Raw genomic sequence first — 13,519 nt, forward strand, 5'->3', positions numbered from 1 at the left:
CATAGTAATAGTAGGTAGATATTTTTACAAAGCAAGACAGGAGTAATTAAAACATAAACAGCACAAAGTATACCATACAGGCATATCAAGAATTGCCAAATGATAAAATCATGTAAAGGAAATTTTATGGATAACCAATCATACCCAGAAAGCACAAAAGTATAATTATAAATAAGATTACCATACATGAAATCAAGTATTGATCCTACAAGCAGATGGAATAATTGAGATAAAATCAAAATAGGAGTTAACATATTCAGACCATGTCACCAAATTTTTCAAATTCTGGTGAATGCAGTTCTACTCTTTTTCACTTATACCTCCCTTTGATGTGCTGATAGTATTTGAATATTCCCAGAAGAGTAAACGAGAAAAGGGTAAATTTAAAAATAAGGGTAGAGTGTAGTTGTCCAACCAGAATTCAGTACAGCAGTGAGACCTTCTAGCAGAATAATCGTCACTGTATGTGTGTGTGTGTATGTGTGTGTGTATGTGTGTGTGTGTGTACATGTGAATGTACAATCCAGAACGAGATCCTGATTAAGAGCATGGGCACAAAAGTCAGACAGGCCTAGTTTCAAATTCTGGCCCTACTACTTATGTAACATTGAGAAATTACTAACTTTTCTTATCCTCAGTATTCTCATTTAAAAGAGGGTATGATAAAGAGTATATCACATAAAATATCTAGTCCAGGGCCTCATTCTGAATAGATAATAAATGATAAATGAGGTATCAATGTCATAATTATCATGAAGACCTGACTGGCAAGTCAAGAAGCCTGCTGCAATTGCCCAGCAGAACTCTCCTTGGTCCTCAGTGGTCAGGGTGGAAAATGGCAGGAGTACAGACCAGAAGAATGGCTGCAAAGGTCAGATTCAAAGCCCTGGTCTTATTTAAGTTCTACTATATTGCCCTTTCAGCAATAACAACTATATTCAGAAACATGTTATTCAAATAATATCCTAATTCCCTTAAATCTTGAAAATCTAAGCTGATAAGGAAGTACTGACTTGCAATCTGGTTCCTAGTCATTGAAGAAACTGGAATGAGGTATGATGAGGAGTTTGTGAAAATGCTGTATTTATCTGCACATGAAAGGATTGGAAGTTGGATCAAAGAAGGTGGAGAAGATCATCTCATGGAAAATGAAAGTGAATGAGTTCTTTGAGAGCAAGTACTATGTTTTGTTTTAAATGGTTGTAAACCCTGAGGGTTATGAGATTGGCTTTCATGTCAGAACTGCCTGAATTCACATTTTGACTCTATTATTTACGAACTTTGTAACCTGGTAAGTCATTAACAAATTTTCTTATCTGTAAAAGAGAGACAATTTTTTGTAGGTGTCATTCATTGAAGGACTAAATTTTAAAAATCTGTGTTGAGCCCTTAATCAAATGCCGAGCTCAATAAATGGTAGCTATTACTATCATCATCATCATCACCATCACCATCATCTCTACCATTTTGCTTTCCCTGGCACTGAACAAAGTGACATATTGTGGCATATTGTAGAAGCTCAACAAATATTTTCCAAATACAAATTAAATGCTATCCTGATTTTAGAACACTAAACAAATCTTAAAGATAAATTTGACTACTCCTAATTAACTTGAATTAAACTATTTCAAGCAAAGGCAACAAAAGTAGCAGTGAACTTCACTTGATTTTTATTTCTTCAGACTTGCCAGAAAAATGGTAAAAGTAAGCTCAAGGAAGTGCCTTTCATCTTTTTGATGCTCTTTAGCCTCCTCTAGTTTCCCCATACAGAATACTCACTTACCAGGCAGTATTTCTGCTGCAGAAACACAGAACTAAGCTGTTTAACCAGCCAGGGACGCCAGTTATTCTTGCTTCCCAACAGTTCAGTACCGAATCAGTGGTTAGATTCAGTGCTTTGAGGCATGTATGACTGTTGCTGGCTAGGGTCAATGGGTATCCTCCTGAACTTAAAACTGTAATTCCTTACATTCTTCTACATAAAAGACAGACCTCAGCAAAGAGATCAAAATAAAAATGAAAAACTTCATTTTCAAAGTAAGCTTGCATAAACAGGCAGGAGAAACAACTTCCTACACTGCTTAATGCATGAAAGAAAATTACTAGGATCATCTGAGACCATTAAACTTGTGAGGGATATATGGAGTTTGCAGAAATGGTGTTGAGCCATTTCATTTTAAAAAGTAAAAGTAACACATTTCTCTTTTCCCATTCATTTGATCTGCCCTTTCAAAGACAGACTCTTAAGTAAAATGATTCTCTTAAGTTGTCCTCTGGTTCTCTAAAAAAACACATAGTCACAAAGGGGAGGAAAAAAGGTTTCCTACTCCAACATAACCCCTGACACCACTTTCTTTGTGAATTCTAAGGTTAATTGTTAATCTTGACTCTTACTTAGTCATAACTTGGGTTTTAGTTAAACTGTACCCTCAATATCTGCTTCTTCCTGTATTGACTTTTCAAATGAGCTAACAAGGGATTTGTGATAAACGCACTTAACTTACCAAACCTCAGTGGTACATAATCTGAAAGTAGCTGACTTTATCAGGAGTTGTGATTCCCAAAGTGAGGAATAGCCTAACTTACTGAAGTAAAGAATCACAACTGAGAATCCTTACCTATTTTATTCTTGTTGTTTTTAAATATAGGTTGTGTATAGTATGCTATAAACTATATTGCCAAAACAATTCCATTTCCCACATTTTGGGGAAAACCTTAACAAAAACGTTTGCTGGACTGCATTTTTCATTTATTCTTACAATGACTCTTTGGGGTAACTCAAAATTGCCAGGTGGAAATAGCCACAATCATGAACACTAGCAGCTGAATGAGGATGAGCCCAGGTATGGATCAATTAAGGAAGGCCAAAGGGAAAGAAAGCTCATGCTCACTGATCTCTTACAGCTCTCTGCCTTCTTTCTCTCATTCTAATCTGTTTCTGTAAATACTAAGGCACTTTGCCTATCAGGGGTGAAAAGAATCATTGTAAAGAACAAAAGAACTTTCAGCTTTAACTCCTCTGCAGCCATATTTGGGTGCAGGGTGAGAAAATAGTTAGGAAGAGGCGTTGTTGAAAATGTAAGTCTTGCATCTCTCCTAAAAATAGTAATTATACAGTATCTGTTCTCTGTGTCCCCTTGGAATCATCCATGATTACTCAACTGTCAGATTCTCTAGGAATAAAGCCAATTTGCTGTAACATATACACACAAAAGGAACTTTTAAACACATCTGACTTTTTTGAATTAGGATTTTATACTGTATTAATGAAAAGAAATAATATAAAAATAAAAGAAAAATGGGGGAGGTGATGAGTAAATTAGAACTGATGAAAAGATTCTGCCCATTTATCCCTCACTAGTGACTGAGCACAAAGAGAGCTCATAAAAGAAACTCTGCACCTACTTGAAGTGAGCCCACCTTCAAGGAACCCACAGGGAAAATTCATTTCCAGGAGAGCTTCTCACAACATGGGCTCATAATTGTCTGCAGTGAACTCTCTAAAAATGATCTCACTGGATGAGGTTCCATTGCCTAAAAGGTAACGCTGTCATTAGGCTTTCCACCAGCTGATGTGCTGGTGCCTATAGGATAACGGAAGAACATAAAGCATTTGGCAGCAGATTCAATGCTGTGAAAGTCACCACATCTTCACACTTATCCCATAACTTGCTTTGCACTGGCAAAGGTGACAAAAGGTTTCCCTCTGTCCCTGCAGAACATAAGCTCTGTACTCTTTTACGGCCCTCTGTACATAGTCAGAAACAACTTTTCTGAGGTTATTTTTAATCTTAATGTCTTGTCTAAGATGAGATACATATTTCCTCATGAATCCAGTCAGAAATTAATTAAACCAGTTCATTGACATTGTGGAAACCAAGGAAAAAAGATGAATAATTACATATTTTAACTGTTTAACAAGTATTTTGTGCATACTGTATACATCAGTCTAAATACCCTGAAGGCAATCTTAGTCTTATTTACAGATCAAAGATATGACAGTTCCACTTTCCTCAATTTCATCTGATTGGCAACTGACATAAAATTTGCTAACTTTAGAGGAACAGAGGGCTTTTGCTTTTCACTATTTGCACTTCTATATTGTTTGAATTCTTCAGAAGATTGTACTGCCCCATTACTTATGTAATTAAATGAGCATTTTAAAAGCCTTTAAAATTAAAATGTTTAAAAATAAAAATTGTAAGAGAAAATTTGGAAGGATATCATTAACAGTGGTTGTTTATAGCTGTTAGGTCCATGGGTGAATTGCATGCTTTGTACTGTAGTATAAAGCATAAGATACAAACTATCAATAATTCGCAAGCATGTTTATATGATTGAAAAAAATAAAATGTTTGCATCATAAAAGAAAATTGGAAACTTCATGAAGAGGTATACACTAACTTTCTTTAGTTTTTAGTTTTAGTTTACTTCTTAATAGGTTGTCACATACAGTTTGCATTTATCTATCTAGGCAGATAGCTAACCCATCAATAAACCTATATATTGACCCCTAATTTTCTAAACAACCAATATCATATAATTTTTTTTCTTCAAAAGTTCATTTCTAAAGCTTTCTAATTATGAGTCAGTAATTTTACTCTAATTTACCTTTGTGAATTATAAGGCCATCTGATTCAAATAAAATAGAAACAAAGTAATAATTAAGAATAGTCGAAAAATATCAAAATGGTTATCCTGCATCACTCATGTTATTTAGGAGCCTAATGAGGGAAGAGGGACAAGATTTGGATACAAGCAAATGGAAGGTGATAGAAGAAAGAATGTATAAAAGACAAGGAGAATAAAAAATGTGTGTGTGGAGGAGGGGGAGAAGATCAGTCTGATTCAATTGCATGAAACTACTATTTCCACAGATCAGAAAGTTTGGATATTGTTAATTTAATATAGTTCAATCAAATAACTGCAAAACTAAGGATAAGGGAGGGGATGAAAGAGTGAGAAGGAAATCAAGACAAAAGCTATTTAAAGCCCTCTTTCTACTTGACCCCTGCTTCAGTGTGTTACAGAACTGATGAGAATCTTGCAAATATCTCATGAGGAATTTCACTCTTCACATGTCCAATTATATGTCAGTGTTCTGAGAAGGAAGAGGTGAATGTTTCACATATTTACCTTCAAGATGGGAGCCATAAAGACTGACAGACCAGTCAGAATAAACACAAGGGTTCCAGTGACTCTTTGTTCCCTGAAACCAAATCAAAAGATTACCAATCTACCTCTTGTCTTCATAAACAGGCTCTTGTCTTTTCACCTTCAAAAAAACTACACATTGACAAAATCAATGTTTGGCTAAAACAACAAAGGTGTTGATATCATGTAAATAATAGCTCAAGGATAGCGTATAAACCCAACGTAACTATAAAAAAACTCTTAAAGTGACTGCAATATGTGATTTGAATTCACGAAGAAAGAAGTAATCCTGCTAAATTTTTTGCTCCCTTTAGAATCAAGAAAGAAAAATCACTTGCTCTTGGTCCATCAATTACTGGACTCTTTGAAGACCTTATTTTTTAAAGCAATTTATCCTCTTGTGTAATTACACTTACACCTTCTTTCATAGGAGACAGATATTACATTGTCCCATATTCCAATTAACAAACAGCTCAAGGAAATTTCATTAGCACAATAAATCACATCAGTCTAATTTCCAAATCTACAACAACAAAAGTACTTTTCAACAAATATAATTCCCATCCTACACCCCCTCCCCCACCCCCCAAAAAGAATCACCCACTGTTTTGCCGTGGGAAACGATGGCTCTGTCATGTGAGCTCTCTACCCAAGCACTTATGAGCAGAGTTTGCTGTAAAAAGTGCTCAACAGAGTATAAAAACCTTCTACTCCTGCCCTTCACAGCTACCCAAATTGAACGTCTGGAGGTTAAAATTTCTCAGTGTTTATGGGGACAGAAAATGAATTGGAAAATAAGAATACCTTTCCCTTTACAGAATCTTAAAAGTCATAAGCAGACTCAAGAGTTTTAGGGCCTTCACATATGACTGTGATACAGTAAACACTGCAGCACCAGAATCACCTGCATTTTGAAAAAAAGTAATCTGGTTGTAGTTTTATATTGCAACATTTAGCCTTTTGGAAATCCATGAAAATGATATATCATGAGGAGTAAACTAAAAAAATCACTGAAACCTCTGATGAAAATTTAGTCCTTTCTGGAACAAAAAATATAGGAATAAATTAATCATCACAAGCCCTGTCTCCTCCAAATCTGCCCATATCCTTATGATTGCCACATAGATGTGTGCACAGTGTGTTTTCGGGAGCCATTTTCCTCTGAGTTAACACACCTCACTCCTAGAAACTTTGGTTGTTCTCCAGGTGCAGAAGTCTCTGTTTCCATCTTCAAACTGTCGATGTGAGCAATGGAGATGACCGTAGCAGCTACATACCATGGAAGAGCCATGAGGGAGCATATAACCATGAGGATGGCCACCCAAAAGAGATCCAAGTGATACCCTGCTCCTTTCTGTAGAAAGAGATAACAAAACCATGTGAAGAAAAGACTCATATTCGCTATCTAGTCATATTTCCAGAGGGGAATTAAGATGACCAAAGGAAACTGACTCGCTTTGCTTGGTAAGTTAAACTCCTTGAAAGAGGGGACTTTATCTTCTTTGTATTATTCCCCCTAGCAATTAAACATACAGCTGCATCTTATAGCTGCTATGGTAGAGACCTTCTCTACTATAGCGTTGAATAATTGTTTGAGACTTAAGTCAAAGATACACTTATTTGTTTATTCCTAACCTATCTGTATACAATTTTCTAATCAGAACAATGGAGATATATATGCCCACTCCATAGAGGACTTAAGACCATTCAATGAAGTAACACAGGCAAAGCATCTTGTAGCAATTTAAACTGTAGTTGTTAATGTCATAGGTGCTTAATAAATGGTGATAGCGGCAGTAGTGGTACTGGTTGTTTTTGTTAAGATAAACATAATAAGCACCTTGAAAGCAGGCACCCTGCCTTCTCTACTGGACAGCGCTGAGTAGTATGCTGTTCATCTAGACAGTACTCAACTTACGTAAGGATCCGAAAGCAAGATTGAGAAGGTATGTAGGCCATTTCTCAGCTTTCATAATATGTGAAAGTAAATGTTTAACAATCTATTATATATCACCATTAAGGTAATAAACACTCCCTTAATCAGAATAGGCCGATTTCAAACATTGCCCAATGGTCACAATAACATTTACTGACTGGAAGAGCAGACAATGTAACAAAAGATCTAGCTTTTTTACTCATTAAATAAATATTGTTAAATGTGTCCGCAATGTTATTCTATGGTTCTATTTCTTTGCTCTATTTATGAAGAAATCAAATACTTGATACCCCTATGGAGCCTGAGAAAATAGAGCAGTCCATTTTCACAGCAGGGAAGCAGCAGTGCCAAGAGCCAGAGTATGACCAATCCAAGGAATAAAGAGGTTGGTTTTAAAAAATGAGGATGTGATTTACACTAGGAACCTGGTGACTGTTATCATTCAGATCTTGTTACAGTTCGTCACAACACTGCTCTCCTCTCACTGAAATGCCAAGATTTCACCCCTGGCTCACACACATGGATCTAATCATGTTCCGAGAACTCATCACAGGCAAGGGAGCTGGTACAAGAAAGAAAAGCATGTATTCACCTAGTCCAGGCTTGGCTAAGAACAAAAATCTACTTGGGATTATGAATAGATATAGGTTAATATACATTCATAAAACCAGTTCTTTTCAGGAAGGCATAATAGTTTGAATTGAGAGTGGTGTAAGGCAGAGGAAAGGAGGGCAGAGGTGGGATGAGCTGAAATAAATTTGTTCAGTAATGACTAGTGAGGTGAATACCATGATATATCTGAGATTTCAGTCATTCATTCTTTCAATGAATATTGACTGCCAACTTAGTACCATGCTGGTGACACATCTGTGAATAAAACAGACAAAAAAAATCTTGCCCTCATGGAGTCTCCATTCTACTGAGGGAGACAACAATGAATACCATAAATAAATAAAATATGCAGCTTCTCACCTAGTAATAAGTACTACGGAGAACTATCAGAACCTAGGCTTGTAGAATGAGTATAATGGGAAACCACTGGAGGGTTTGAAATGGAGGAGGGTCATGGTTTGCTTATGTTCTAAACACACTGGCTGCTGTGTTAGGCGAATAGGGAAAAGATAGTAAGACTACATAACCATTGGAAGAAACTGTGATGATTAGAACCAGAGTGGTGGCAGTGAAGATGGTAAGAAGCGGTTGGGTTCTGGCTATACCTTAAGGTGGAGCCTACAGAATTGTCTCCCTCCTCCCTGTTTGTGTGTCTAAGACCCCACTATGGGTCATTCATGATCTGGCCTCTGTTCACATCTGCAGCCTCATCTTTCATCTCTCTCCTGCTTGGATCCTGTGCCACCACCACTTTCAACCACCTGCAATGCCTCATATGTGTTTCTTTCACTGATGCCTTCTGTGTCTTTGCCAACATAGCCTCTTCTACCCGGAATAACCTCTACTCTTCCTTTGTTCTTTCTCTCGCTCAGTCCTATTTATCCTTAAGACTTAAATTAACCCTCACCTTTTCTGGTAGGTTTTCCTTCCTCAACCTAGGTGAGATAAGTAAGTCAAGTTAGGTTAGTTCTCCTCCTTTATGTTTCCCTGTTTTGCATTTTATGACTTCCTCTATCACAACACTCGTCACAATAATTCTGAAATTATGTATGTATTCATCTGTCTTTGACATTAGACTGTAAGTAATATGAGGACCGGACTGTATCTTTTTTTCTCTGTGTTCTGAATACCTTAGCAGAGTGCATGATACACAGCTGATTCTCAATAAATGTTTATTTTTAGAAAAGGAAAAATAGCGTGCATATACTCCCCTTACTGGCAATTATAAACACTTGTTTAGCCATGAAAAAAATGTAACACTTTATTGTTAATTCGCAGACATGAGAAACATTTGTGGGGAGGGAAAAAAGGAGAAAAACAGTAGAGACATCACAGAATTTTTATGCCCTCTTTAGACTAAATCACTGAAGTCCATATTAGAAGTACCAGCAGGGTAATAATGAGCAGAATCCACAAATCTTGTTACCAAAAAACCTGTAGTAACCTAAGGATGTGGACACTAGCCAGATGAATGGGTCAAAAGAATAGCTTATGTAAAAAAAAGTCACCCATGTTACCCTGTGTCATCTCGATGCTTTCTGGATCTATTTCCACTAAAACAAGTTTGAGTTACATATGTCCAAGACTAGCAAAAAGGCCCATATGAAAGAGGGTGAAATGAAGATTTTAGATGATGGACTATAAAGGTAACTATATATAACCATCAGAATAAACAAAGGTTCTGGGATAAAATAATTATAGATAGATAAGTACTCTGTTTCCCTTGACATCAATGCTTTCAAAAAGTCTTCCATCTCCTCAACCACACTGGACTTCTTTTTGTTCTTAAGGGGAAGGGAAAATCACCAATGTGACCTGAAGGCCCTACCTGGTCTGCCTCTACCTCTTCTCCAGCCTCAACTCTCTCATTGCAGCCACACAGGATTATTTCAATCACTTGTTCTCACCAGGTACCTCCTTTTGTAAGGCCTATGCATACACACTGATTTCTTTGGGTGTCCAAAATAGTCTTCCCACCCAGCCTCATTTAGCTAATTCTTGCTAACATTTTAGGTCTCAATATGAGTGCCATCACATTAGGGAACTCCCTCTCAACATACCATCTCCTTCTCCTTCACAACATCAGCCACATTTGCGGTGTCACATTCTGCATAATTATGTGAATTGTGCCTCTCTCTCTCTCACAGTTCCATGAGGGCAGGAACCATGTATGTTTTTGTTCACCACCAAACGAGCACTTGGCACAGTGCATACCACAGAATGGATACTATAGATAAATGTTTGATGGATAAATGAATAAATGCTAATTCGCTCATTCAATGGCACTCTGCTAGACCCTGGAGGTAAAGTTATAAATAATACACAGTCCTTCCCTCCAGTGGTTTACTGTAATGGTAGAGCTGGTCAAAACAACAGGTGTTTATAAAACCACAGTGTTAAAGGCCTACAGTAGGGGTGAATTCAGGGTGCTAAGAAAGCATCCAGGAGGGGTACCCAACTTAGCGCAAAGTCAGGGATGGTTTGCATGGGGGTAGTATTTAGGTTGAGTTCTAAAATATGAGCCATAACCAGCTCAGAGATAAGAAGTACGTGAACAACTATGTAAAGCAAGTTGCCATTCTGAGAAAATGAAATAGATTTGGTGCACAGGAGAAGATGGGGGAGGTAGAAAATTAGGCTAGAGAAGTTAAGAACTTTTATGTTTTGCTAAAGGCTTTGGAATTTTTTATCACAAGAGCAATAGGAAGTCACTGAAGGGTTTTAGGCAGGCAAGTGATATAATCAGATTTCTATTTAGAAGGATGGCTCTGTTGGGACTATAAACGGTATATTGGGAGTGGTCAAGATTAGAGGCAGAGGACAGACACGACAACACTGTTATAATCCAGGTTTGAGAAGATGCAGTTTAAACTAAAGGAACAACACTGGGGAGAGTTTATGGAGAACGAGGTCAAAGAGAAAAAAGTGATAAATTTATTTTGCCAAATTTCAACATGTAAGGCTTACCGTGTCTAGTACAGGGTCCGACATATATTAAACTCTGGAGACACATTTGTTGAACAGAATGGTAAAAGCTATGCTTCAAATTCATGTTGCCCCAAACTATTGCCATGAGACCCAAGAATGCAAATGGTTATGTCAGAGAAGTTGTTTCTGCAAAACCACCTATATATGCATAAAAACAAGCCACTTCTAAGATGTCCCTTTGAGTTAAAAGTATCTGAATGACTAGATTTGAATGGAATAAAAATAATATTCAAATACTGGTCCTTTTTATATAAAGAATACTGCAAGAAATATGGAAAACAGTATTTTTCAAAAATAACATATGAAACTTTTTATCTGTTCTGTACTCCTCCTCCCCACTGCCATTACCTTTTTCAGATTCTCATCCTTTCTCTCCTGGATTATGCAGCAGCCTCTTCCCACCCACCTTCCCTTTCCACTCAGCTCCCCCCACCCACCTCCACTCTTGTTCCTCCCCCATCCATCCTCACTGCTGCCAGACTGAGTGTTTCAAATGCAGTTCTGACCCCATCAAGCCCAAGCTGGATATCGCTGAATAGGGGAGGCCACAGGCAGCTGAGAAGGCCGAGCAATACAAAGTCTCCCTTTCCATGCTCCTGCATCTAAAACTCTGAGGAGGCCCTCAGGGATTCCAGAAACTCTACAAATCCCTAAATGTTCCTTGCATATTCTGTGCTCCTGCACTTTCCTATGTGCCACTCTTTGAATTGGGATTCTGCTTCTACTCCTTGACATTTGCTTAAAGCCATTCTCTCCTTTCAGTGCTCCATGCAAATTCCCCTTCTTCCTTCACACCATCCAGCAACCAACCCTCAGCCCTCAATGCTGCTCTCACCACAAACGTCCCTGTTTTTCTCTTGTCCCTGACAACCCACTCTCCTCACGAATGAATCTTTTTTAAAAATCGAAATCATTATATGCCACTTCCCTGTTTAAAGTGATTCCTGTTTCACTTAGAATGAAAAACTAAACGCTGCAAAATTATCTTTAAGTTTCTACATCAGAGCCTCCTCCCAGAACTATTTTGCTCTCATCTCCACTCCCAAGGGACATTTGGCAATGCCTGAAGACATTTTTGGCTGTCACAGCTGGAGGGTGTAAATGCCTCTACTGGCGAGAGACTAGAAATGCTGATAAACAGCCTATAATGCACAGGAAAGCTACCACCAACAAAAAAATTTCCAACTGTCAATTATGCTGAAGTTCAGAAACTTTGTTCCATGTGACCTGGCCCCATTAACTTTGACCTCATCTCAATGAATTAATTCCCCAAGTCTCAGTCACACTGGCCTACTATATGTTTCTCCATACACCAAGCTCCTTCCCACCCTGGGCCTTTTGCATTTGCTCATATCTTTGGATAGGAAATGATTCTTTAATAAGTATTCATTGACAGATACAGATTATTAATTGAGGGCAAACATGAAAACAAATAATTTAATGTTCATGCAAGGTACAAGGCACAAAGAAAGGCATGGTCAATTCCAACCTTGGTGTTGTAATAGACAGGTGGTGAATAGGGAAAATCCATTAAACTCCTTCAGGGCACAGACGGCAATGTAGAACAATTTTTATCTTCAACATCTAACACAAGTGTTCCATACATAGCAAGCACTCAATAAATGCTCAAAAGGTTAAATATGCCCTTTAAAGTTTAAAAGACTTCTTGTTTCCATGAATACAAACCAAACGGTTGTTCTATTTTCTGAAACTGGAGATTATTTTAAGTACAAGGAGAGAAAGTGAAACTTTATTTCCTTTTGAAATTGTATATGCTTTACTAATACAGAGTACAAATCATTTAGGAATAAATCCACAGAAATCAAAATCTATGAAAGAAAAAGACTAGCCCAGCAGCCTAAAGTTTACATGTGGTACATAGTTGATAACAAACGAGAGGTGAGGAGCAGTAAACACTGGGACATGCAGGGACACAGAATAGACGTTCATGCTAGGGGCCCACAAAGATCCAGACAATATGCTCATTTATGGGGACACTAAGAGCCATGACATGGTTCCTCCCACCAAGGGGCTCAGAATTGAAGAAGGGGACACAGACTTGTACACAAATTATAATGCACCCTGAATAGAGATTCAAAGAGGTTTGGAAACGATAATAAAAAGTACAGATAATGAAGTGTTTAACTATGCCTACAGTAAATTCACAAAAACTCCCTGCAGTGATGACATCTAAACAGGGCTTTGACCAATATAAGCACACACTTTGAGAAGTGGAGAGTTTATATGTTTTGCATTTATCACCCATTTCACACAGTGTAACAACTGAGAGCCATGTGGGCCAAAGAGAATAAAATCCATCAACATGTATTTATTGAGTCTACCATATGAAACTGGTGGGCCAAACAAGAGCTGAAAAGAGGAATAAAACATGGTCCTGACCTTGGAAACATTTTGGCCAAGAAAAGGGATAAAGTAATTATACAAAACAGATACTGTAAAAGAAATATGTGATCTGTGCCACAGAGTAATACAAATATACTAAGAGCAAAAACAAGAGAAATATAAATTACATTAAAGGTGAAAGCTACACTGAGAAGTTTTTGTATTTGAATTATCTTAAAGGATGGAGAGGATTTTGAAAAATAGCAATCATTAGGAAGTAAGGAGAAGAGGTTTCTGGCTGGAGTACCTAGCAGAAGAAACTGTCACGCTTAAGGAAAACTCAACTGTTCATTTGACTAGAGCACTGGCTAGCATTTGAAGAAAGCCATTTTAAACTTAGGTCGTGGTCCTCTGGCAAAGAGTCTTAAAACCCAGGCTAGGACAAATGGAAGTTCTTTGAGAGGTAAAGATTTAAAGGGGCCAAAG

The 13,519-nt window shown here is 37.5% G+C and overlaps 1 protein-coding gene across 4 annotated transcripts in view; it reads right to left on the minus strand.

Moving 5' to 3' along the window:
• SLC4A4 (solute carrier family 4 member 4) overlaps window positions 1–13,519 on the minus strand; it is a 475,003-nt gene that overhangs the window by 19,235 nt on the left and 442,249 nt on the right. For all 4 annotated transcript variants that reach the window (XM_054683021.2, XM_517243.8, XM_009447756.5 and 1 more), the window contains 2 exons: window positions 6,330–6,508; window positions 5,137–5,209 (listed from right to left, as the gene is read on the minus strand). In XM_054683021.2, coding sequence (XP_054538996.1) covers window positions 5,137–5,209; window positions 6,330–6,508 — 252 coding nt within the window. The remainder of the gene's footprint in view (window positions 1–5,136; window positions 5,210–6,329; window positions 6,509–13,519) is intronic.

This window comes from Pan troglodytes, chromosome 3 (genome assembly GCF_028858775.2).
Source record: "Pan troglodytes isolate AG18354 chromosome 3, NHGRI_mPanTro3-v2.0_pri, whole genome shotgun sequence".
Taxonomy (NCBI): domain Eukaryota; kingdom Metazoa; phylum Chordata; class Mammalia; order Primates; family Hominidae; genus Pan; species Pan troglodytes.